Source organism: Bos grunniens, chromosome 4 (genome assembly GCF_055505025.1).
Source record: "Bos grunniens cultivar Pamir isolate PY7600 chromosome 4, Bosgru_T2T1.0, whole genome shotgun sequence".
NCBI lineage: Eukaryota > Metazoa > Chordata > Mammalia > Artiodactyla > Bovidae > Bos > Bos grunniens.
In genome coordinates this window covers 71,291,164-71,318,646 of record NC_141168.1, presented here as the reverse complement: position 1 = coordinate 71,318,646, position 27,483 = coordinate 71,291,164, and the positions used below count along the sequence as shown (strand labels likewise).

The following is a 27,483-nucleotide window of genomic DNA, read 5'->3' as shown; positions in this document are numbered from 1 at the left end:
GGTCTTTTCCAATGAGTCAACTCTTCGCATGAGGTGGCCAAAGTATTGGAGTTTCAGCTTCAGCATCAGTCCTTCCAATGAACACTCAGGACTGATCTCCTTTAGGATGGACTGATTGGATCTCCTTGCAGTCCAAGGGACTCTCAAGAGTCTTCTCTAACACCACAGTTCAAAAGCATCAATTCTTCGGCGCTCAGCTTTCTTCACAGTCCAACTCTCACATCCATACATGACCACTGGAAAAACCATAGCCTTGACTAGACGGACCTTTGTTGGCAAAGTGATGTCTCTGCTTTTTAATATGCTATCTAGGTTGGTCATAACTTTCCTTCCAAGGAGTAAGCGTCTTTTAATTTCATGGCTGCAATCACCACCCGCAGTGATTCTGGAGCCCCCAAAAATAAAGTCTGACACTGTTTCCCCATCTATTTCCCATGAAGTGATACTTTCCGTAGCGTGCTTTAAGGAAACAACAGTTTAGTTTATTTGTTCTGCCTTTCAAGTACTAGATCAGACCGCAAATCCGCACACTTCCATACGTGTAAGATGTCCCGCATTCCCCGGTGCCACAAAACATTACGCTCTTTACGACAGTGTACGACGCCGGGCCTGACAGGCGCGCACCACGCGGGCCAATCGTGCAGCGCCCGACCGATGACGTAGGCCGCGCTCGTGCATGCGCAGAGCGGGGAGACCTTGGGGAGGCGGCGGAGACGCTTAGCGGAGGTGAAATCCTTGGCAGAAAGGAAAGTGTAGCGGCAAGATGCAGAGCTGGAGTCGTGTGTACTGTTCCTTGGTCAAGGTGAGGGCCCACTGGGTGGGATCGTGCTGAATCAGGCCCAGAGAGGCCCACTGACGGGATCCGGGACGCGGCCTAAGTGTGGGTGTGGGAGAGACCGGCGGCCAGGCCGGGACCACCTGGGACTCCACCCGCGACTCCACCCCTGAACCCGCTCACCTGGGGCGGCGGCTTGGAGGCAGAAGCCTGGGCCGTGGAGAGCTCCGCCGGTTGTGTGACGGCCAACAACCACACACAGTCCCCTCCCAAGCCTGGGCCTGGAGCCTGGGAGTCCCGCATAGGCCCTTCCACCCTGGCGGAGAAAGTAGGAGTCACCCTTGCCCGTTATGGTTGACTTTTTCGTAGTTCTAATTCCGGCCCTAGTGGCCTTTTGCAGTAGACAGGCTTGGGCCACCGCTTGAAAGACTCAGACTGAGCCCTAACTCTTGGCCCCAGGAATTCCTCAAAGGTCCCTTTAGTGTTTGCAGCTTTAAGCGAGCGTGCATTGACCTCCCCCTTAGAGCTTGTATTTTTAATTGTAGCAGGTTATCAAGATAGCCTTCCCTTTACATCAATGTACCGAATACAGCCAAATTGTATATATTTGGGTTTGTGACTGAATACAGTATTGACGGAGACCTTAAAAATAATAGAGAAGTTAGACTCCTTTGTTTCAAGATGAGTAGCCTATGTTTCGCAAAGTTAATGTAACAAGCTAGATGTACGTTTAGTGAGAGAGCTGGGACTGAAACTCAGCCCTGGTCTCTACTCTGCTGTTCTTTGGTCCGCTGTCCTCACCTCAAGTGCAAGCCTTGCCTTGAAGTAGACAGCGTTCCTAGATCAACGTGTAGGATTTTTCACTGCCTACTTTGATAGGAGCTATTTGCAGTTGTTCCTTTGTGCCTCACTGTTCTTAGGAAAATAGTAGCCATCCATGTTTAGAGATTGTTGTGGAGTTATGATGCAGTTTGTAACACTAGTAGCTCTTGGGTCCGAGTACATGGTGCATTTTCCTAAGGTATCTTGTCTAATTTTCTGTTCATTTTGTGTGGTTCAGGTACATCTCCATAGATTGTACATGGTAGTTTTGATTTTAGGAAACAATAATTACATGTAAAAGGATTTGCATAATGTAGATTATCCAAGTACTTAAGCTGAAACTTTAAACGCTTTGCTATGCTAAGTCGCTTCAGTCATGTCTGACTCTGTGCGACCCCATAGACGGCAGCCCACCAGGCTCCCCCGTCCCTGGGATTCTCCAGGCAAGAACAGTGGAGTGGGTTGCCATTTCCTTCTCCAGTGCATGAAAGAGAAGAGTGAAAGTGACGTCGCTCAGTCGTGTCCGACTCTTAGCGACCCCATGGACTGCAGCCTACCAGGCTCCTCTGTCCATGGATTTTCCAGGCAAGAGTACTGGAGTGGGGTGCCATTGCCTTCTCCATTAAACGCTTTAGTTAATGCCATTAAAATAATCTCTGGCGCCAAAAGTTAGCCATGCCTTCTGAAAATAAAATAAAACGTAAGCACCATTTAATAACATGTTTTAGTTAGGTAAAAAAATGAAATGATATGTTGAACACGTATAAAAAAAGTGTGGCAAGCTGATTGTTTTTACAAAAGAGCAGAAATTGTTGTGTAACCTCCCTGTGTCAGTGGAAGATGTATTAGCAATCATTGCTCGATACATTTGACTCGTTATTGACTTCATGGATCTTTAGTAGTTTTGAATTCATATTTTACATAATAGGATCATTTTCTTTCTTTTTTTCAGAGAGGCCATTTCAGTCGAATATCTCATGGTCTGCAAGGAGTTTCTGTAGTGCCACTAAGAACTTATGCAGATCAACCAAGTAAGTACTTAGTAAAACAGGTTTTGCTCATATTTCCTTTATATTTAAATGTAAAAGCAAGTGAATGTTAAGAGTAACTAAGAGCAAAGTAATTAGCTATAAAATTCATTTGTTCAAATGTTTGTTCACTTAAATGCTCTGTTGAACAGGTAGTGTGTTCCAGGTGGTGAACAAGAAAAAGCCTTGCTCTTACAGAACTTGAAGTCTGATGGTGAAATACAAACAGTATACAAGAAACAGGGAAATAATTTGGGAAGTGGTTGAAAATGAAGTCTGGTAATTGGGGGTAGGGTGACTATTTTAGATAGTGTATCAGGCCTTTTCTGTGCAAGGGCCTGAGTAAGGTGAGGGTGTGAGAAGGTAATTTCAGGCAGAGGGAACCAGCAGTGAGAAGGGTCTGAGGTAGGAATTGAGTTGTGTGGTTTAAGGAATAGCAAGAAGGTTATTGTGGCTAGGGGGTTTCCGTTTTAAAGTTATGGACTACTACTGCGGGATGCCTGGGTCCAGCCTCTGGGCTGGGAGCTAAGAGCCTACATATTGTGCCAAGAAAATAAAAAGTTAATTCTGTCCTCTGGTAAGACTGAGTGTGTTAGTTGCTTAACACTGTTTAGAATGATGAGACATCTCTTTGTGTGCTGAATGGAAATCTTAATGGGCTTATCAAAAGCACATTTTAAAGATTAGAAAAATGTACCCTGAAAGGAAGTTATGGATTATGAATATTTTCTTCTTTTACACTTTTCTGTATTTTTGAAGTTTCTATAAAGGATATGTACTTAAAAAAAAAAAAAGGTATTTAAAACAGGAAGTTCTTGGATTTATAATAAGATACTTTGGCTTCCCAGTACCAAGACTATTGATTATTTGAAATCACGTTTTGACATTTTTTGAAATTTCTTGTATAATCATAAGTAAAGTTGTATGTTGATGTCTTAAAGCTTACCTGGGGGTAACTGTGACCATTGGTCTTCCTGCATTCTGTGAAATAATTTTTTCCTGTATCCTTAAACTGTTGTCAGACTACTGGCATTTGGTATATTTTATTCTTAGGAGAGAGGGTAGGAGGAGGATTCTGGTCAGTAATGACCAACAGTGGGTGATTTACCCTTGCTTTGAACAGGTCAAAAAAATCCTTTAAAAAATACAAATTTGGTGGAGGAGAAAGTTCAACCCGTTATATCCCCTTTCCCTTTCAGTTTCACTGAGGTATAGTTGGTATACACTCTTTGTTTCTTTTGTTAAATGGAAATTCTTAATTCAGCAGGAGATTTTCGTTTCCAAAGCATGCCAAGTAAAGACTTTTTATGGCTCACTCTGCACCTTTGGTGTTACATATTCAACAAAGTTTCATTTAGTACCTTCTATCTGCTAGGCTGTCCCTGAGCAGGAATTTAGATTGTAATGTTGCAGGCGTAACTGAGCATTCATATTGAGTAGATTATAAATCCTTTAGTACTCGTGTAGATACTGTGTGTGAAGTCTTTGGTTGGATGCAGTAACAAGTATTTTATGTACATATTTATATTTGTCTATTTATTTAATGACTGACCTTTCTTCAAGAGTGTACACTTCTTTAGGGCAAGGACTGAATGTGACTGCTTATCACCGAAAATAGACCAGTGGGTACTCAGTTCTTATTTACTGAATAAACCCTGGGATCATGTCTGTTTTAGTTATGCTCCATCACAAGCATCCAGTATGGTGCCTGGTATACAGTAAGTGTCCAGAAACAACAGTGATACTAACTGATGCAGCAACAGTGATATTAGCTGATGCATTGAGTGCTTACTCTGTCTCAAGCACAGTCTTTAATCCTTGTGGCTGCCCCACCAGTTATGTACTGCTGATTTCTCCTTTATGAAATTGAGGACCTGAGTTTAGTGCGCTGAGCTAGGAAATCTGTCGTTTACCAGCTGTGTAGCTGGGGAAATTCTTCTGACTCTAGAACTTAAACACTCTTAATCACTGATCTGTTTGACCTGTCTCCTTAGATGAGTATTGGTTGACCAGCTTGAGAAGTTTGAGCTTATTATGATACAGTCCCTGTTACAGCATCTGGGTGATTTCTGAATCTGGGCCAAGTTCATCAGGTTGTGTTGTTATTGATATGACCCATTTCATGACAGATACTTATAGCACTTAGTCACATTTGTTACATCCATCTGTTCATTTACTCATTATTTCAACAAAGTCTATACTATGTCCTGGTTATTATACTAGTTGCTGGGATACACTAGAGGATAAGACAGACAAGATGCAGCTTTATAGTTTGCAGGGGGAAGATAAACACTGAACAAATTATTATAGTTATGATGAAGACTCCATTGATGGAGCATATAGCTATATATGATAGCTATATATGGATTGAGACTGGTCACAGTTATTTTCCTAAGGAAATTAATGTTGATATCTGAAAAGCGTTGTGGGAGCATGTGTGGAAGGAGGTGTTCCAGGTAGAAGAAATGGCATGTAGGGATATTTTGACGTGAGAAGGAGTGTAGTGCATTTGAGGAGATTGAAAGGGCCAGTGTGGCTGAATATGTTGATAGTTGAGAGTTGATGTTTCCAGGTTACAAAAGACACTATTTTAAGGGCAGTTGGAGGTCACTGAAGTGTTCTAAGCAGGAGCATGATATAATCATATTTGTTTTTAAAGCTCATTCTGTTGCACATTTGGAGTTTTTATACTTTTTCTTTCTCTCTCATTAGACTGTAAGAACCAGGGCTCTGCCATTTATTGGTAGCCCAATAGCTTAGAATAGTGTCTGTAATGTGAAAGGTATGCTCTCAGCATTTATTTTCTAGGTAGGTGGAGCAGAATGTGTGTGGGTAGACCAACACAGGGCTGGGTGCAAGCTACCAGTAATTCATTATTGCTGAAGCTTACACCACATGATACTGGTGGATGAGCAGAATGTGGTGGGAGACGAGGCTGGAGAAAGTTATTGAAGAGATTTGGATGTGCACTTAGGAACTTGAACTTTATCTAACAAGAAATAGGGAGACCAATGAGAAGCAAAAGAATAAGATCTGAGTTGGATTTTGTTAGGATGTAGTTGTGTAGGGTATTATGGAGGGTGGGAATCTACTGGAGGCTGCAAGACCAAAGATGGGAGATGGATCTAAGGAGAGACAAAACATGTGTTGAGTGCCCAGTAGGTACCTGGCATCCTCCCAGGGTCTTGACAGATCTTACCTCTGGCCTTTCAACCCCGGGATGTAGGTATTACTGTCACTATTATGGCTATATTGCATCAAAGCCCAGGGAGATTAAATAATTTTCCCAAGAATTTAAGGGATGGTAGAGCTTATATTTGAACTCAGATTTGTTTTACTTCGCCATTCTTTCTTCTTTTACTGTGTTTCTCTTTGCTCATGAACTAGGAGGTTGTAGGATTATGATCAGAAAGTAAAGTATTAAAATTCAAGAGTTTCTTTGAATCCAAGCAGTTTTGGGTGATTAAGGTATAGAATGTGACTATGGAAATAGGCTGAAGATTAAGGCTATTGATAATTTTAAAACATGGGACTTCCCCAGAGGTCCAGTGGGTAAGACTCCATCTTCCAACACACGTGACACAGGTTCAGTCCCTGGTCCGGGAGCTGAGGTCCCACATGCTGTGGGGTGTGGCCAAAATTAACAAATAAATACATTAAAAAAAAGTCTCTCTCCCCCCAATACACAACAAAAGATGATAAACCTTATCATGTAGCTCTTATATTCATTTAGTGAATTTGGCAATTAATGATTACTGCCTTATAATATTTGTTCTTGTTCCTTAAAAGACAATTATTAATTGTTTTCTACAATTGATTTCTCTACGTTTTGATATGTACCTGTTTTCCCTAACTATACTGTGAGATTTCTGAAGATAGTGATGATTTCCTCATAGGGTAGGCATTCATGAAATTTTATTTCATTCTGATAATGAAGAACTTTTTGTCATTTTGTTTGGAATTCCTGATTGCCCTGGAGATGATGGGACCATCTGAGTGGTTTGGAAGGCATAATGGTACAGGAGCACAGTCTTCAGAATCTGAACAACTTAACGTAAATGCTGGCTGGTCACTTACTAGTTGTGTAACCTTATGCAGGTTATTTAATTCCCCTCAGCCTTATCTGCTCCCTGTTAAATGGCAGTAATAGTTATGTAACAGATGTCCTTAGTCTTAAATAAGACAACCAGAAGCATTTAGCTCACTGCCTGGCATGTAGTAAATTATCCAAGTGGTAAATAATATTGCAGACTGACTTTTTAATACACATGTTGTATTTGTTGATGATTATAATTGGTTTGTAGCCCGACACCTTTATTTTAGTGGTAGCCTTGATCATATGGTATCCTTAGTTTCTTCCTATTGGTGTAATAAGCAATATTTTGTAACTTTTAGAGCACTTTTCCCTGCTTTTTCTTTCCGTTCATTTCATGGTATTGACTAAGTTGGTCACCACTTATTGTACCCAGTATTTTTTTTTTTTTTTTAAGTATCAGCCTGATAGCTTCCTCTTGGTATTTCACTGCCACCTGAAATGTAGATTACTCTCCAGCTGTCCTTTGCTGTTTTGGCTTAGTCATCTTTCTCTTAGGCTATCAATTTGCATTTCCCTTTCTGTTTTTCTTTTTCACTTGTAAAGGCTGATGCTAGTTTTAAATTTTCTGTTAAATGTTCTCTAAATTAATGCATTTTGTTTAACTACTTTGCCATATCCTAATTTTTAAAACTATGTATAGGAACCAAATTGAGAAATACTTTTTGACAAGGAAATAGTGAGTCAGAATCATGCGTTATAACCCTTCACTTGCAAGCAGCCTTTGCTAAAGGTGAATGCTGGCTGGCTTGTTTTTCCAGTATTTTATTTTGAAAAATTGCAAATATTTAGAAAAGTTGGAAAAATTTTACAGTGAATACCCATGGATTCTTCGCATTTTTCTGTACTTACATTATCACATGTCTGTCCATTCATATACATATCCATTCATTCATCTTACTTTTCTGATGCATTTCAAAGTAAATTGCAGACATTGGTATACTTTCCCTAAATAATGGCTTATTTTTAAAACTTTGCCCTGAATCGTACCCATATGATGACATGCCACAGTCCATGGGATCACAAAGAATGGGACACAACTGAGCGACTGAACTGAATGCCCTCCTATACTTCAGCTGACAGATCTTTAAATGAAGACTTTTCTTCTTTCCCTTCATCTTTGTGCTTCCTAGCATGTTAGTGGGATTCTCATGGAATGGAACAACCAGTATCTTCAGTGCAAGCTGAACTGTTTCTTGGTATTTTCCGTAGCTTTGAAAAAGACCTAAGATCACATAGTAAATTGGGAAATAAAACACACGTTTTTGACTTTTTTGTATTTAAGTTTATTCAATAAACCTGTATATTATAATTTAAAATATGTTAAAAATTTAGGCAAGAAATAAGTTTTTTAGCTTGTATTTAGATTACTGTGAAATTAAAAATTAGACCCAAACTAAGGGATGTTGGTTAGGTCTTCATTTGGTTCAAGGTTTGAAAATAGAAATGTATTTTATAGAAATTTCTATTTGAAAATCAAAATATATTTTATTATATATTTAATTCTGAACATGAATGAGTGAACTAAGCAGTATGGCCAAAAAGCACAAATGGATCAGGAGAACTGATACAACACTTTTATCGTGTGTTAGCCTAGCTATATTTTTCTCATGTGTGAGTAACCCAAATTATTACCAAGGATAATCAGTACTTTAATTTATTCAGTAGGGTGATTCTTAGATTTTGTGGATAACTGGGTTGGATAACCTATTACTTGTCCTCCAACATAGCTTCTGTGATTCTGTTGAGGCCAGCAAAAGTCTTTTAAAGGATACTCTACTCCCATCCCTTAGGGGGTATGTGTTTTGTGGGGAAGGGGATGATAAGAAATTAAAATTGTTGTCTTTGTAGATCAGAATATAGCTATTATATAGCAAACACTATATACATTTGGGTACTGTGCTAAGCTATTTGCAAATGTTATTTGTTCTATATTACAGCCTTGGGAGGTAGATATTTTTTTGTGTACTCCTTATTTTGCAGAGGACTTCCCTGGTGGCTCAGAGGTTAAAGCCTCTGCCTGCAATGCCGGATTTGATCCCTGGGTCGGAAAGATCCCCTGGAGAAGGAAATGGCAACCCACTCCAGTATTCTTGCCTGGAGAATCCCAGGGACGGGGGAGCCTGGTGGGCTGCCATCTATGGGGTCGCACAGAGTTGGACACGACTGAGCGACTTCACTTTTATTTTGCAGATGAGAAAACTGAAGGTGAAGCAGATTAAATTACTCACCTAAGATTAGATAGCTAGTAATTACGCAGCTTGATTATTGCTCTTGAAGTAGTTGAAATTAAGGAATGGAGTAATATTAAATAATAGACCACTGGAAGGGGAGACAAAAAGCCTAATTTTGTCTCTGTCACATGGCTGCTAGATGACCTTGGGCAAGTTTAATTGACCTGTCTGAAACTAGTGGGTTTTTTCTTTTTTAACCTAGTGTTTTTTACCATATATATATATATATATATGCCATCCTTACCTTTCTCCTAGGAAGTTCTGAGAAAAACATATGTGAAAGTGTGTTAAAGTCACTGAGATTGTAAGGACAGTGGATGGGGGAGAAGGGAGACTGTCTCTAACTCTTAATGGTTATTGTTGCTTGATTTGATGTTGCATTGACAAGACTGGGAATAATTGGAATTTATTTTTACATTTGTTTCATAATTATTATACTCCTGAGACTACTGATCAAAGTTAATTTTCAGTTTCTTATTTTTATATGATAAATGTCCAGAATAGTTAATTGAGTGTTCTGTTTAGCCTATTAAACTGTAAAAAATTTATCATTATTCAAATAGTTCAGAACGTATTTGCCAAGTATTATAGGGAAGCAGAATTTTCCCCCTGTTATTTTAGAAGTTAAGTACCTGAAAAGGATATAATTGGTTTTGAATTTATTGAAAGAACTAAGGTATTATACGAAATTATTTTATTTAATCCAAACATCAGTCATTTATGGCAGTATTATTGTTCCTATATGACAGAAAAATGAAGTCACTTAGTCACACAGCTAATAAATGATAAGAGTTGAGATTTGAAGCCAGGTATGACAGATTGCAAAGCTCAGGCTCTTTCCTTTGTACAGCTATGTCACTAAATCTCTGTCCATTATCATTCAATAAAACTATGGAATTTAGCAAAGTCAGTGGATACAGTGGGTACAGAACTCAGTTATATTTTTATATGCCATAATGAATACATAGAACACAAAATTTAAAAATCTGTGTCATTTTCAGTTATGTCAGAGAATGTCTGGTACCTCGGAATGAATAGTATTATGTAGAAAATGCTGGTTATTTGCACTTTTTTGGAGTATAAAATGCAAGATTTTTTTTTTAACTGTAATGCTTTTGATCAGTAATAAGCAATTTATTGTTTTGTATCAATTTGCTTTGATTGTAGTCGATGCTGATGTGACAGTAATTGGCTCTGGTCCTGGAGGATATGTTGCTGCTATTAAAGCTGCCCAGTTAGGCTTCAAGGTAAGGTTTAAGCTCAGATTAGGCATTGATTTCCTTTTCATTTGGGAAAGGTTGAGCACATTCACAAAATACTTTGCAGGTAATTAATAATGATAAATAATTTGCTAATTCTATAAATTATATTTAGGTCTGAGACTAATGAAGAGAGAGGATTTATTCAGTTGTAGTATTTTCGTGAAATGGAAAGTGAAGTCACTGTCCCCTCCCTGCTGCGCACCACCCCCCACTCCATATTTTTTGTTTTTGTTTTGGCTTCTAGTCACACTTTGGGAATTCCAGGTGGCGCTAGTGGTAAAGAACCTGTGTGCCAGTGCAGAAGACTTAAGAGATGCAAGTTCGATCCCTGGGTTGGGAGGATCCCCTGGAGGAAGGCATGGCAGCTGCTCCACTATTCTTGCCTGGAGAATCCCATGGACAGAGGAGCCTGACAGGCTACAGTCTGTAGGGTCCCACAGAGTTGGATATTACCGAAGCGACTTGGCCTGCACACACACACACTTTGGAAGATAGAGTAGTAGAGCTAAATAAAAACATGATTTGGTTTTTAAACAAATATCTTTCAGAATGATTCACTTTTGGGTAGTATTATGCAGATAATAAATTTTAAAAGAGTCTATATATTTCATTCTCACAAACACTTTCAGTAGCATGTTTTATAGAAGAATTAAGACATACATTTGGAATTTTAGTGAACTGAAACATTGCAGGTTATGTGCAATAAATGTTTTCTTTGCTTATAGACAGTCTGTGTTGAGAAAAATGAAACACTCGGTGGAACATGCTTGAATGTTGGTTGTATTCCTTCTAAGGTGAGCATATGTTTTGTACAGGGTAGAAATTTTTTTCATTAGCCACCAACTGGAAGGATATATTGAGATTAGAATGTTAAACTAATACAGTTATTAAAAAATAACCCAGAGATGATAAAAACACATTTTTTTCTTTGTTAAAATTTAGGTTACTGTTGTCAGTCTGCCATACATTCCTGAAATAACTTCCTTGTCTCAGAATGCCTAGCCTTTGAGCTAGGCTCTGATGACAGGATCAGATTCCATTTTTTTGGCTTTCCTCTCCAGCGAAACAATTAATAGGCAGTAAATTCTTCTTTTAAGCCCTTTATGTATGAAAAATAACTTCCTTTTTAACCTGACATTCTGAAGTTGTATACCTAATCCTTTGCTTTTAAAGAAAGTAAGGTAGTTTTTTCATTCTTGTTTGCTGAACATTTAAGTTGTTACTGTTTTTCTTACATTAAATATGTAAGAACAGAAACTGAATTGGTGTAGTCCTATATGCTATTTCATGTAGAGACTGTCATTTTGTAAGTGGTTTTTGCATGTATATAGTTTGTGAAATTTGATAATTTAGTCTTTTTTTTCCTTTAGGCTTTATTGAATAACTCTCACTTTTACCATTTGGCCCATGGAAAAGATTTTGCATCTAGAGGAATTGAAAGTATGTATATCTTTCACATTTAGCAATATCGTCACTTGGCTCTTCTGGTTAAGGACTTGTGTCTGATGACAGTGTAATATATGGTTAGTGAGGGAAGAGTAAGACAGATCTTAACGATGTTTCTACTATGACATCTTCTGTTCCTTTGCTAACCTGTGTGTGTGTGAGACAGAGTGTGTGTGTATGAAGACTCAGTTTTTGTTTCCTTAAAACTTAGAGATCACTAAGAGATCACTAGGGGGGCGCTGGATTCCTTAGTGCAATGGGCAAATAGTGGTGAAGGAAGGAAGGTCTACTTAAGTCGTTGGTAGTGAAAAGAGATGCAAGGAGAGGGGGAAGGAGGTGGCATAGTGGAAATGGACATTTCATAATGTTTTAATTTGGTATGTCCTATCTCCTGTCATTCTTTTTGGACTGTTTTCATTTTGTCCTTTTTCTCCAATTATTGTTGTTTACAGATACATCCAGGAGAATAGTCCTAGGAAAGGTCAAAACACATCTTGTGCTGGGGGAGGCTAATTTGATTTTTATGTCTTTATAGTAGTAGGTTTCTGAAAGCTTGGGCTGTAGTGTAGGCAGATAGGTATAGGAGTGATGTACAGACATTAAAGCAAATATTTTAAACTAGATGAAAAGTAGAATCAAAGTTGACTTTCTGTACCTACTAAGGGAAGAAGAGACAGGGTTAACCAGAGGTGTGCATTGTAGGCAGAGCTTCTTGTTCTAGCACTGTGACCTTAAGTAGATCACATCTCTTAGGGCCTTTGTTTCCTCATCTCTAATGTATGTATTGGTTGCCTGAGCTAATTTCTGACATACTCTTCTTGCTTCTGAAGTTCTTTTGGAATTTGAGTTTCTTTATTATATTGTTGCTTCAGAGTTTTCTTGTGAATTAAATGAGTAAGTAAAATCTAGTTGATTAAACTCTTTTATATTAAACTATATTTGAAGTTTTCAGATGTGATTTTTTACTAGCTTTTGTTTCATGAAATTTAGCATTGTCTTTGGTTTAAAATTTCCAGTGATGTTTTACTTTGTCATTTTTACTTAAATCTCTTTCAGATTTATAATTGTCATAAGGTGTTTAAAGACTGTGTTGTCAGAGTGGGGTGTAATGGTTTATTTTGGACTTAATTTTTGCTGAAGGTGGACTTTTTACATTGTGTGATGTGTTCTGTTATTGTCATAGGATGCTGTTGGCCTTTCGTCAGCTATGATTATTGTATCAGTTATTAGATTAAAAAATTTTAATACAGCCTTTTATGCAGTTCTGTATGCATTGGGCTGCAATTTTTCAGACCTTGATTAGTGAAAAATATCACATTGCTTCAGGAATTTAGCTATGGACTAAAGATTTATTTAACAAATTACAGTGTCTGAAGTTCGTTTGAATTTGGAGAAGATGATGGAGCAGAAGAGTAATGCAGTAAAAGCTTTAACAGGTGGAATTGCCCACTTATTCAAACAGAATAAGGTTAGTGTGTCTTATGTTCAGATTTTTGCATTATTTTATATACATGATAAACATTGCTTTATGCTGACAGTGATGCTGTTAGAAATTGGCTGCAGGAGGATATTTAATTTAAAACAGTATGTTAGCCTAAAATAGATTTCCCTGATGCATGTAACAAAATTTTTGCTGCGCCATTTGTAGTGTTACCAAGTAAGGAGGTGTTTTGTATTGGATAACTTACTTAATAGTTTTTTCTTACAAATCACGTTTGTTTACCCAAAAAATTATTTTTAAACTTTGTGAATTTTTAAATATTATTTTATAAAGGTTGTTCATGTAAATGGATATGGAAAGATAACTGGGAAAAATCAGGTCACCGCCACGAAAGCCAATGGCAGCACTCAAGTTATTGATACAAAGAACATTCTTATAGCCACAGGTTCAGAAGTCACTCCTTTTCCTGGAATTACGGTATTTACATGTTTTACAACTGCACAACTTCTCTGCTTAAATATATTTTATATTCTTTATGAACTTCGAATGAGAGACACCTGACTGAAGTACTATATGTTGACAGTCATTCAGCTTTGGGAATTTGCCTGTCTTTATTCTGCAGTGATCTTGACCAGAAATGGAACACTTTATATTATGATATATTTGAATTCAATATGAGGTTAACGTTGACCATTCTAATTTGAGATGCTACATGATAAACTTTTAAGTGAGCCATTTCTAATGGGTTTTGATAAAATTAAGTCCATGGATAAAAGTCATAAATAGCTCAAAGCAAATAAATGACTTATATTTTTAGTGATTATACTGAATAAGATCACAGATTATAAGTCAGGTTTTTTCAAGTAATTTTGATTGTCTATCTCTTTTTTTTTATTAACAGATTGATGAAGATACAATAGTGTCATCTACAGGTGCTTTGTCTTTAAAAAAAGTTCCAGAAAAATTGGTTGTCATTGGTGCAGGAGTAATAGGTGTAGAATTGGTGAGTGATGTTTTTTCTGTCCCTTATTACTTCCGTGGAGTTGGAAAGGACTTAGAGTTCCTCTGATTGTTTGTTTAACATCACAGGCAGATTAGTGTTGAGTTTTGTTTAAATACTATCTAGTAATAGTTTTCAAGATAATCAGTTTAAGTAATCATTACTCATTAGAACATTCTGTTTTGTTTTGTTTCGAAATCTGCTTCCCTGTATCTTCCAGCTTTTGTATTCCCTAGAATTGGACTGATTTTTAAAGATCTACCAGCCCTTCAGATATTTAAATCTTCCAGCCCTTCAGCAGACAGCTCTCATTCTGAGTGAATTGCATTTCAGATAAAGACATGACTTATATGATGTGGTTCTTTCTTGCATCTCTGTCCTCATTTTGATCCCTCTAACTCAAGTTTTAGAAATGGCAAATTACTTGACGTTCTCTGAATAATGTGCTGTCTCATACCTTTTGCTTATCTTGTTCTCCATTCTTGTCTATCTGGCAACTTTTATTTCTGTCCAGTGACCTCTTCCCTCTGTTTTAGAAGTCTTTTCCCAGGGCCGTTTTACCTCTCCTTCTAAAATCACAAATCCAGACATTTTATTCTCTGACCATAAACTCCTTTCCTCTTCCTCAGAGAGCCTATCTAGCTGAAGAATAGCTGAGTTTATCATGTTTTCTAGTCCCTAGGTTCCTCTGTGTCTTTGCTCTGTGCCCTTATCCCGTCTTGACTGCTTTCCAAGCAGCTTAGATTCCATAGTGCGTCACTAACGACTTCCTTACAGGTGTTCTTGAGTCCCTTGCCGCACTGTTCTGTCATATCTGCTTGGCAAAACTCTGGTCCTGGTTGGATTCAGCTTCCTTTTTTTATGTTATACCCAGGATATTGACTACACCAGGAGAAAGACATACACCCTCAACCCGATGGCTGGATTTGGAAGTATTTTTGCCCGGCGTTACACTGTTCTCTTGCCTTGTCTGCTGTGTCTGTGTGCGTGCTTTCTTCCCTGAGACTCAGCCTTTCACCTGTGCTTGGGGGTGCACTGTCTCCTGCTTTCTTGGCGACTTTGTTTTGTGATTTTTATTTTTGTATTTTTTTTAGTCTTTAGCCTCTCCTATTTTTGCTTCCTTCTCATTTACATTTAAACCTGCTTCTCTGAGGGTACCTATGTGCATTCACACATGCTAAGATGCCTTTGTACTTAAAGACATGGACTTCGTACACAAACATAAGCCTTTTTTGATCCTGTGTCCTCCTTAAGTTCCTGATTCCCCTCTCACCTTCTCTCCACAGCCAGACTCCTTGGAAGAGATGCCCACACTGTTTCATCAGCTCTCACTTACATCTTCACCCATGGCTTCTCTTGCCGTCAGAGTGCTCTTGATGGGGCGTGTATGGCTTCACTGCTCAATCCAATAGACTGTTTTCTTCACTGCTTTTTTGGTAGCAAACAGCATTGTTGATTTTCTTGCCTTTGAAACTTTTCCCTTGCCCTCTCTGCAAATAGCACTCTGGATTTTCCATCTACCCTTTGGGCTGACTTTTCTTTGTTCCTGTTCTCAGCCTTCACTTTAATTATTACTATTACTCTAGATTCTGTCTCAAGGTTCTCTCCTAGATTCTTTTTGTCTTTTCAGAGAATATTCTGTTCACTCTTAACCAGTTACCTGAAGACTCATAAATATATGTGCAGTTAATCCTTTCTCCTTACCTCTGAGCTTTTGTATGTGAATGCTTACAGTATCTTTATTTGTAGGTCTCACAGGCACTCAGTGAATGTGTAACTTAACCTGTCTTTCCCTCCTTCACTTACCAAAATACAGAGCAAAACCTGTTTATTTTCTAACATTTCCCACCTCAGTGAGTGGTACTGCCATCTGTCTGGAGGCCTAAATAAGACGTTTGGGAACTGTAAGTGACCTCTCTGTGGGTTCTAATGTGATACTACCTGTTAGGTAACTCATGAATATATCCTCTGTTAGGATAAGTACAAACTCTTAAATATTGTTTGTACTGGCTCAAGTCTCCAGCTTCATTTCTAAGCCCTCTCCCTCTCAAACTATGTTCAGGATATATTGAAATAGCAGTTCCTGAACAAGCTGCATTTTGTATTTTATCTTTAGTCAGGCCTTCCTCCTGTTTGGAACATTTCATCCCTCTGTGAGTTTCTGTGCTTTATGAGCCCTTCCCCGCCTACCATGGATGTCCTTAGGTACTCTTGCCGAGTGTTCCATTGCACCCTGTCCTTGTTCTAGCATTTATCTTACTTTCTTGATACTATTTGTTCACTTGTCTCTCTTTCATTAAATCATAAGCTCCATGAGGCTAGAGGTGCCGGCTATTTCATTTACTGTGTGTCTTTAGTATCTAGCATAGTGGCTGATATATAATATGTACTCATATATTAGCTTTTGTTATTGTTGCTTAATAAACTTTTGTTGGTATAATAAATATTTTTCAAATGTCAGCTTGGAAGTTACCTTTTTAGTGGAGACTTCTGGGGGCTTCCCTGGTGGCTCAGACGATAAAGCGTCTGTCTGCAATGCAGGAGACCCGGGTTCAATCCCTGGGTTGGGAAGATCTCCTGGAGAGGGAAATGGCAGCCCACTCCAGTATTCTTGCCTGGAAAATCCCATGGACAGTGCCGCCGTCCACGTGGTCTCAAAGAGTCAGACATGACTGAGCGACTTCACTTCACTTTCTGTTTAAGAAAACTCAGGTCCTTCCTTCTTTGAGTCTAGTGTAATGTGTCTACATGTTTTCATCATCTACTGATAATAGTATATAGTGCATTTATTTGTTTATGTCTTTCTTTTTTATAGGATCATAAGCTCCTGAAAGGCAGAGACTGAGTTTTAGTCATATTTAAATCTCCATTGCTTTTGTTAATGACTCTTACTTAGGTTTTTTAGATAACAGATCCATTATTTCATTGTCATCCTTTTGATCTAGTCCAGTTTGTCATTTTTAAATGATGTTCCAAACTAAGCAAAATAGTCTGGGTTTTGGTGAGAATGTTTTTTAGTCTTCTGATATGCATAATATGCTTCTTTGTGTAACCCTTGAAGATCAGTTTTTTGATATTTGTTCATTTGTTTTTAGCACATATTGAGATTGTGGTCAGATGAAAACCTCACATCTTTTGCTTGAGCAATTCTGATTTTTTTTTAAAACCTAAATAAAGGACTTTGAACCTTATCCTTGCTTTTAATTTAGTATTGTTCACTTGCACCCAGTATTTCCAGCCTAGTTCTTTGTCTTGATTCTGTCACTTTTACATTTAACTGTTATTTCTTGCTTTGTCTTGTTCATAAGTTGGGGAAGTATGTTAACTAAGGCATGTGGTCCATCATCTGATCTTATCTGCAATTGGTTAATCAAGCATTCTCTAGTGTTACTCAGGTTGTCAATGCAAAGTATTAAAAGCCATCTGATACTACAGTCTTTTTTTTTGGTTTTAAAAGGCTTTTAAATTAAATTTTTTTTTTTGCCATACCACACAGCATGTGGATCTTAAGATACCTGATCAGGGATCAGACTTACTCCCCCTTGCATGGAAGAGCAAGAATCTTGGATGACTGCCAGGGAGGCCCTGATACTGCAGCCTTTTACCAGTTATGAACATAACTGGTTACCTTTCTGATACCAAAATATACTGCATTAACCAGCCCAGAAGAACTTTCAGAAATAAAATTTGGGTAGCTTACATGACCTGTTTGAAACACTTATGGTAGTGTCTAATGGTTGTCAAACTGGCTATTTATAAATCTCTACTTTCTAGTATTTAACAGGGATTGACTTCTGTTCCACATTTCAGAATCTATTCTTTTTCAGTTTTTATTTTTGTTTAAAAATGTTTTTATATTGGGGTATAGTTGATTAACAGTGTTATTTTCAGGTGTACAACAAAGTGATTCAGTTATTGCATATACATGTATCTTTTCTTTTTCAAGTTCTTTTCCCATTTAGGTTGTTATATAATATTGAGCAGAGTTCCCTGTGCTATATAGACCATCCTTGTTGGCTATCTATTTTGTTTTCTTTAAAAACATTTTTTTAAATTAGTTAATTTATTTTCATTGGAGGATAATTACTTTACAATATTGTGATGGTTTTTGCCATACATCAACATGAATTGGCCACAGGTGTGTATGTGTGCTGGTCCAGCACCCCCCTCTGCCCCGCCCTGCCCTGCCCTATCCCTCTGGGTTGTCCCAGAGCACTGGCTTTTGGTGCCCTGCTTCATGGATCGGACTTGCACTGGTCATCTATTTCACATATGGTAATGTACATATTTCAGTGCTATTCTCTCAGATTATCCCACCCTCACCTGCCTCTTGAGAAACCTGTATGCAGGTCAGGAAGCAACAGTTAGAACTGGACATGGAACAACAGACTGGTTCCAAATAGGAAAAGGAGTCCATCAAGGCTGTATATTGTCACCCTGCTTATTTAACTTATATGCAGAGTGCATCATGAGAAACGCTGGGCTGGAAGAAGCACAAGCTGGAATCAAGATTTCTGGGAGAAATATCAATAACCTCAGATGTGCAGATGACACCACCCTTATGGCAGAAAGTGAAGAGGAACTAAAGAACCTCTTGATGAAAGTGAAAGAGGAGAGTAAAAAAGTTGGCTTAAAGCTCAACATTCAGAAAACGAAGATCATGGCATCCGGTCCCATCACTTCATGGCAGATGGAAACAGTGACAGATTTTATTTTTGGGGGGCTCCAAATCACTGCAGATGTTGATTGCAACCATGAAATGAAAAGACGCTTGCTCCTTGGAAAGAAAGTTATGACCAACCTGGACAGCATGTTAAAAAGCAGAAACATTATTTTGCCAGCAAAGGTCCATCTAGTCAAGGCTGTGGTTTTTCCAGTAGTCATGTATGGATGTGAGAGTTGGACTATAAAGAAAGCTGAGTGCTGAAGAATTGATGCTTTTGAACTGTGGTGTTGGAGAAGACTCTTGAGAGTACCTTGGACTGTAAGGAGATCCAATGAATCCATCCTAAAGGACACCAGCCCTGGGTGTTATTGGAGGGACTGACGTTGAAGCTGAAACTCCAGTACTTTGGCCACCTGATGCGAAGAGCTGACTCATTTGAAAAGACCCTGATGCTGGGAGGGATTGAGGGTAGGAGGAGAAGGGGACGACAGCGGATGAGATGGCTGGATGGCATCACTGACTCGATGGACGTGAGTCTGGGTGAACTCCGGGAGTTGGTGATGGACAGGGAGGCCTGGCGTGCTGCAGTTCATGGGGTCGCAAAGAGTCAGATGACTGAGCGACTGAACTGACTGACTGACACCTCTCACTGAGTTCAAAAAGTCTGTTCTTTATATCTGTGCCTCCTATGCTGCCCTGCATTTAGGATCATCGGCACTGTCTTTCTAAATTCCATATGTATACATTCATATACAGTATTTGTCTTTCTCTTTCTGACTTATTCACTGGCTATCCATTATAAATACAGTAGTGTGTATATATCAGTCCCAAACTTCATAACTATCCCTCTTGCCCACCCTTCCACTCTGGTAACGTAATCAAACCCCACTGGCCTTCAAAGCCAGATTCTCTGGGAACTCCTCCCCATTCCCATCCCTTAGGCTGGAAAGGCTTACATGGGGCTCAGAAGTATCTCAGAAGTTATCCTGTGGGATAACTTCCATGGTATAATTGTTCTCAGATTTGTGAGTGGCCCACCCAACTGGTTTGTGATTTAATTTTATCGCAGTTGTGCCTCTCCTACTGTTCTTTGTGGCTTCTTTTTTATCTTTGGATGTAGGGTGTCATTTTGGAAGGTTCCAGAGTTTGGTTTTTTCTGTCAGTGGTTGTTCAGCAGTTAGATGTGTTTTTGTAAGGAGTGAACTCATATCCTTTTCCACCATCTTGAGCTAATCTCCAGGAATGTTCTTTTTTAGAATCTATTCTTTCCCACCTCTTGACAGTGCTCTTAGGTTAATTAAGTTCCCAAAGTTCACTGTCTGTTACCCAAACTCTGTGGTCTATCTAATTTATTCGATTTGGGAATTAATTCATCCAAAACAATTGGTTTTTATTTGGGGCTTCACTTCTATTTTAATGCTATTTCTTCTGTTCACGCCACATTGAAAATTGTTGTCACTGATGGATAAAACAAACAAACATAAAGGAATCATATAGCTTTACTTCCTTTTAATCAGCATAATAGCCCAAGGCAATGACTCTGTTTCTTCCATCTCTGCACTTTTGCATTAGATTTTTTGCAAGCTTCAAGTCATTTAAACATCTTGACACAATGTTTTAGGTGTCTGTTACTATATTAAAATAATTTTTACATGTCATTTTAAAAATTTAGGTTTATGGAGAACTTACTGTGTCGACATACGTATCTATTTTCTCATAAAGATTATTCATATGACTTATTTTTTACAGTTCATTTTCTTTCTTCCATTACAGTTTAATGTAGTGCTTTCAAATCAGACAGATTTAAAATGAATCTTAGCTTTGTCTCTTAATGACTTTATGTTTTTGTTAAATTCATTACCCTCTCTGAACTAATTGATCCATTATAAAAACGAGGATAAGAATAATTACCTTATAAGATTTTGTTGAGATTTAATACGGTTAATACATTTAAGGCACCATAGTGCCTTGCATTTAATAAGCTCTGAATAAATGGTAGATATTACTGGAGTTTTCCTATCTAAGGATTTTGAAATCAGCTTTCCTAAAGAATATGGCACTTGTCTAGCTTTGCTTACTGTTCTCTCAAGATGGTGCTGCTGCTTATCATTTCTACTCTTAACTGTTTCTTACTATTCTGATTTAGATTCAGAGGAGTGATTCCTTTTTTTGTAGTGAGCTATAACTTACATATCATGTAATGATTGTAGTGTACAGTTCAGTGATTTTTAGTGTATTTACAGAGCTATGCATCTGTCATCAGTATCTCAATTCCAGAACATTTTCATCACTCCAGAAAGAAGTGAAAGTTGCTTAGTCATTTCCGACTTACCGTGATCCCATGGACTGTAGTCTGCCAGGCTTCTCTGTCCATGGAATTCTCCAGGCAGGTATACTGGAGTGGGTTGCCATTCCATTCTCCAGGGAATCTTTCCACCCAGGGATTGAACCTGGGTCTCCCTTACTGCAGACAGATTCTTTACCATCTGAGCCGCCAGTCATTCTATATTTCTCCATTTTCCCAGTCCTTGGAAAACACTAATCTGCTTCTTATGTCTATTGCCTATTCTGAACATTTCATATAAATGGAATTCGTGCAATATGTGGCATTTTGTGTCTGGCTTATTTCAGTTAGCATAATGTTCTCAACATTTAGGTATACCTTATTTCACTTGATGGCCAAATAATTTTCCATTCAGTGAATTTTAAAAATGTGCTGTATCCATTCTTTAGTTATGAACATTTGGGTTGTTTTCACTTGAGGACTAACATGAATAATGCTACTATGAACATTTTTGTACAAGTTTTTGTTTGGACATCTGTTTTCATTTCTCTTGAGTATATACCTAGGAGTAATTCTGTGTTTAACCTTTCAAGGAACTCTGTTCTCCAAAAGGGCTGCATCATTTTATAACTCCCTCCCCAAGCACTGTAAGTTTCAGTTCCATTTGCTCACCAGTAGCTGGTATTGTTGGTTTTTTTGATTCGAGCTTTTCTGGTGGGTGTGCAGTAGTATCTCATTGTGGTTTTAATTTGCATTTCTCTAGTGTTGCAGTGTTAAGCATATTTTTATGTGCTTTTTGCCATCTCTATGTCCTTGAAGTATTTGTTTAAATGTTTTGTATGTTTTTTTCTTGGGTCCATTTGTTTTGTTACTGAGTTTTGAGAGTTCTGCATAGAATCTTTATCAAATAGTTTTTTTGTAAACATTTCTTTATCAAATAGTTTTGCAAATATTTTTTTTTATCAAGTAGTTGTTTTGCAAACATTCATCAAATAGTTGTTTTGCAAACATTTCTTCCTAGCCTGTGGTTTCTCTTTTTTGTGTTCATAATACTGTCTTGTGAAGAGAAGTTTTTAATTTTGATGAAGTCTAATTTACTTTTTTTCTTTTATGGATTGTACTTTGGTGTTATAGCTAAGAAGTCTTTGCCTAATTCAGTGTCACAATGATTCTCTCCTGTTTTCTTCTAAAAGTTTTACCGTCTTGGATTTTACATTTAGGTCCATAATTTCGAGTTATTTTTTGTGTATGTTTGTTATTGAATTTTTAGTGTCACTGTATTGCCTCTAGTTAACTCAGCTCTCACCCCCAAAATTCATGAAATACAAAAAATAAATACATGAACTTTATTCAGTTGCTAAAATCTTACAATGAATTTTAAATTATTAGGTGATTTTAATGTAAGTTCTTGCAAAGGATATATTCATAGCTTTTCATAGTTTGTTTAATGCTGTAAAATTATCTTCCTATTGCCAATTTGACATATAAGTATTCACAAGTTATAATTGTTAAAATGTTGTTAAAATAAAATGTCAGCGTTTCGTTTAAATTATAATTGGAATGAAAAAAGTAAACGTTCATCTTGAGAAGATAAAATATGAAGCTAGATTAATACTTTGCAAGCATCAGTAATTAGCAAAAAGAGGTACTTCTTTCCCCTCAAAGCCTTCCTTTTCACAGTCTTGCCTGTTTCTGAAGCAGTTACCAGTGTATTTCATTCCTTCTCCAAGTCTTTGTGCAGTTGTCGCTCCCCACGAGGGCTTCCCCTTGACCACATATTTAAAATTGCAGTCCTTCTCATTGCAGTAGTCCTGGTTCTACTTCACCTTTATTTTTCTCATTACACTTTACTGTCCTCTGCATAAATTCAACTTATTTGTCTTCTCTATCAGAATTTAAGGTCTCTGAGGGCAGGGTTTTGCTCACTGATGTATACCTACCATCTAAATGGTGCCTAGCATATAGTAGGTGTTCAGTAAATGCTGAATGAATAAATGTATGAAGTTATATATGTTTGTCTGGAGAAGGCAATGGCACCCCACTCCAGTACTCTTGCCTGGAAAATCCCATGGACGGAGGAGCCTGGTAGGCTGCAGTCCATGGGGTCGCTAAGAGTCAGACACGACTGAGCGACTTCACTTTCACTTTTCACTTTCATGCATTGGAGAGGGAAATGGCAACCCACTCCAGTGTTCTTGTCTGGAGAAACCCAGGGACGGGGGAGCCTGGTGGGCTGCCGTCTATGGGGTCACACAGAGAGTTAGCATTAGCATACATGTTTGTCACAGTGTTAATTTTAAACCTCAGAGTTTCTAATAGGAACATAGTAACCTAGGAAAATAGCTTACAATAAACTGTTTAAGATGATTTTTTAAACATTTGCTATCAAAGCCTTTATTTTCATGATTATTGTTTGCAGGGCTCAGTTTGGCAAAGGCTTGGTGCAGATGTGACAGCAGTTGAGTTTTTGGGTCATGTTGGTGGTGTTGGAATTGATATGGAAATATCTAAAAACTTTCAACGTATCCTTCAAAAACAAGGATTTAAATTTAAATTAAACACAAAAGTTACTGGTGCTACTAAGAAATCAGATGGAAAAATTGATGTTTCGTAAGTATGCCACATTTGTTTTTGATATGGTATCCTTCTGTTTCTTTAAGAAAAACATTTAGCTTTAAGAATCAGATTTTTTATAACTTAGTACCACTTTATTGTGTAGTGTAGCTCAGTATTGCTTATCCAGTCAGCCCTCTGAAATTCATGATTGCATTGATGATAGAAAAACTAACCCAGTGTTCTCATTTGTTATGTACTTTTTCATAGTATACATTCAGAACAATTTAAACTCTCAACATTCAGTAAAATCATTATTTTTAGACAGATGCATGGGGAAATCAGTAAGATTATTGATTAGATTGCTTACTATGTGCCTGGTATTCTACTTATTCAACACTGAAGTAACTTGCCTAATGTCTCACAGCTGGTGGGGGCAGAAGCACTACTTGAGCTTGGATCTGTGTTCTTAAACCATGTTAATTACAGCCTTTTGTTGTGAGGTTCAAATGATAGACCTCTAGAGGATATGTACATTTTTCATTGCCTGACCCTGTTTATGTTTTATTTATGATTAAAATAGACTGTCAGAAGTGTCATTAATACTTGAGTAATGTCTGGTCTTAAGTTTCCAATATCTGTCAGCTATTCATGTAGATGTGTTTTACAATTATATGCTGCTTACTACCTAGTATTGAGGCTGCTTCTGGTGGTAAAGCTGAAGTTATCACTTGTGATGTACTGCTGGTTTGCATCGGCCGACGACCCTTTACTCAGAATTTGGGACTAGAAGAGCTTGGAATTGAGCTGGATACTAGAGGTAGAATTCCAGTGAATACCAGATTCCAAACTAAAATTCCAAAGTAAGTTGCATACCTACCTGCATTTTCAATAATTTTAAATAAACACTTTTCATGCCTTAAAAATGCATTGGCTTTGGGGTAGAATAGTAAAATTATAACCTGTAAAAGAAAAATAATTAATTGAATTTTTGATTATGCAGTGTAGAACTTGAACTTGGAAGAGCTGTATTTGATTTATTTTTCGGTGATTTACTAACTGGAAGCTCATAGTTTTTGACTCTGGCATAACAGAAGATGAGTGTCTGATTTCAGAAGTTCGCTGTTTCTGTTGATCTCTGTTGCAGTATCTATGCAATTGGTGATGTGGTTGCTGGTCCAATGCTGGCTCACAAAGCAGAGGATGAAGGCATTATCTGTGTTGAAGGGATGGCTGGTGGCGCTGTACACATTGACTACAACTGTGTACCATCAGTGATTTACACACACCCTGAAGTTGCTTGGGTTGGCAAATCAGAAGAGCAGTTGAAAGAAGAGGTAATTCTGAATGAGGGTGGTTTTATTCTTAACGTGTGATTTGACCTAATGACCATGGTGGTTAAGAACCCTGTCATTATTGCATTAATGCATTTTAATAACTATGTAGAACATTATAGGTAAGTTTGAATAATTTTTTACTTTATTAGTATCATAAAGGAGAGAGTATTTGCTTGCCTGTATTTAAAAATTAGTAATTCTAGAGGTCTTACATTTGACTTTGAAGTATATCCAGGTGGGCTGACACTTGAATTTACTTGATGTTTGTTTCCAAAATATTTTTCTGTGATAAACCTTTTGGTCTTTCCTTCTATATGCTTTGTGAAGAACTGCCTTCTTGGGATTTAGTTCTTATAAATGGTAGATGATTTCAGCAAATGGAAATGAATTTTTTGAGAATTTATGTAAGCTCTCAATTTCTGTCTCTCACAGGGTATTGAATACAAAGTTGGGAAATTCCCATTTGCTGCTAACAGCAGAGCTAAGACAAACGCTGACACAGATGGCATGGTGAAGATTCTCGGGCAGAAATCAACAGACAGAGTATTGGGAGCACATATTCTAGGACCAGTGAGTATTGTAAAGCCAGAAATCCCATTAGGATTTCTGGAAAACATTGCTATTTAGTACATTAATTTAAAACCACCTAGTGGTTACATTCTGAGGTTATTATTTACTAGCAGAAGTTTGAACATAGCCTCTTTATGGATTGTTTCTAGCACTGAGAGTCTTGCCTATCATATCCTCTGTTTTCCATGCCGCAACTAAGTTTTCCCTTTAAAACACAAACCAGGCCATTTGCCTGCTTAAAACTCTCTGGTGGTCCTTTCCACTTCAGACTTACACCCAAGGCTCCACTGAATTTTGGTCCTGACTGTCTTTCTGACATCATCTCTTTCCAATCATTCTCTTTGCTCATTAATTCCCTGTCTCATGGGCCTTCTCTCAGTTTTTTTCTTTGTATTTTTCTGATAGGTAAGAAGTTGGTTTATTTAGAGAGAAACATACTCCACAGAGTGTGGGCCATCTCAGAAAGTGAGAGCACCTTCTCACAATTTCTTAATAGGCCAAAACTTGTCCCATTTTAAAATCTTTGTGCTTATAGACCGTTTGTTTAGAATCCTGTCTCTCCAGATCTTTGTATGACTGGCTTATTTAGCTTGGTTCAAATGTTACCTTCTAAGAGAAGCCTTTCCTACCACTGCATTTGAAGTATGCCCTCCCCTAGGTATCTGATGTATCAGTGATGATAATAGAACATTTGAGTGCTTACTCTGCAAGTTTTTCCTAAATACATGCATTAACTTGGGTTTTCAGGGCTCTGTGCAGTAGGTGTTGTTCATCCCATTTTTAAGGTGAGTAAAATGGAATGAAGTACAGTCAGTAATTGAGGTAGTAAGTGGTAAGATTGGAATGCAGGCCATTTTTCTTCAGAGCCCAAGCTCTTCTGTGCTACTTTTTTCTGTTAGGATTTTTCCAACTGGAGGCAGTTTAGAACTATTCTAATCTGTCCTATGAGATGATAGTTGTTTTGCCATAGAAACAGAATTACTTCTTGATTTATTATTTTAAAGGGTGCTGGTGAAATGGTAAATGAAGCTGCACTTGCACTGGAGTATGGCGCATCCTGTGAAGACATAGCTCGAGTCTGTCATGCCCATCCGGTAACAACACACAATTCATGGCTACCTACATTTTCTTCTGACCCACAAATACTTGGTTTTTAATTCTAAATTTCTTCCCTTTCAGACCTTATCAGAAGCTTTTAGAGAAGCAAACTTGGCTGCATCTTTTGGCAAATCAATCAACTTTTAAATTAGAAGATTATATTTTTCTGCAATTTCCTGGGGACTTTTGTAGAGGTCACATTTCTGAACAGGAAATGCTCACAGCTGCAAAAATTTCTAGGACTGAATTAGGAAACTTTTGGAAGGTATTTAATAGGTTTGGACAGAATTGAAAAATCTCTTATCTATATTTTAAATAAATTTAATATTGTTTCACTGCATTAATATCTGCAGGAAAAAAGCTACTTATAGTAGCTTCCTGGAAAATTTTCTTCAACCCATATTTTCATGCTGTTTATGAAGGGTTCATTGTCACTGAATTTATGTTAAGTAGCTGTTATCTCTGATACAGGATTTACTTACATGGATGCAACTAGAGTATGGTATGTGAACAGCTCTGTTTGAACCAAGATGATCAGGTTATTTGAAACTTGGTTTTCACATTGGAAACAGTCATTAGAAGAAGTTGGAAACATGTATAAACTGATGTAAATAAAAAATGATGATCTCAGTTATTTTAATCCCCAATGTCTTGGTGGTTAGAGGTAAAATTTTTGTTTAGACCAAATCTAAAGTATAGTTATACAGTTAACCAAAGTAAGGCAGTGTATATACAAAAATCAAGTATCAGATGGAGAAGCAATGTATTACAGTGGAAAATGAAGACACAGAAATAAATATGTCTTAAATATTCATTTACTGGTTATTCTGAGTGGATGTCAAGATGGTCCTAGTTTTTTTTTGACTACCTCTAG

General features: G+C 37.6%; 1 protein-coding gene across 1 annotated transcript; it reads left to right on the top strand.

The window, feature by feature from the left end:
* Positions 1-676: 676 nt before the first annotated feature.
* On the top strand, positions 677-27,423 carry DLD (dihydrolipoamide dehydrogenase). The gene is made up of 14 exons (XM_086396833.1): positions 677-802; positions 2,550-2,628; positions 10,120-10,199; positions 10,940-11,008; positions 11,585-11,654; positions 13,028-13,128; positions 13,435-13,578; positions 14,003-14,104; positions 23,471-23,661; positions 24,297-24,467; positions 24,752-24,941; positions 25,374-25,511; positions 26,516-26,605; positions 26,691-27,423. Exons 1-14 carry the CDS (start codon positions 764-766, stop codon positions 26,754-26,756), a joined length of 1,530 nt encoding a protein of 509 aa, XP_086252959.1. The 5' UTR covers positions 677-763; the 3' UTR covers positions 26,757-27,423.
* Positions 27,424-27,483: the final 60 nt, after the last annotated feature.

Bases quoted from the DNA above. Each gene is read 5' to 3' on its own strand.
- DLD (XM_086396833.1), top strand. From the start codon at position 764: ATGCAGAGCTGGAGTCGTGTGTACTGTTCCTTGGTCAAG. The intron at 11,009-11,584 runs GTGAGCATATGT...TTTTTCCTTTAG, and splicing joins TTGGTTGTATTCCTTCTAAG to GCTTTATTGAATAACTCTCA. The intron at 25,512-26,515 runs GTGAGTATTGTA...ATTATTTTAAAG, and splicing joins GAGCACATATTCTAGGACCA to GGTGCTGGTGAAATGGTAAA.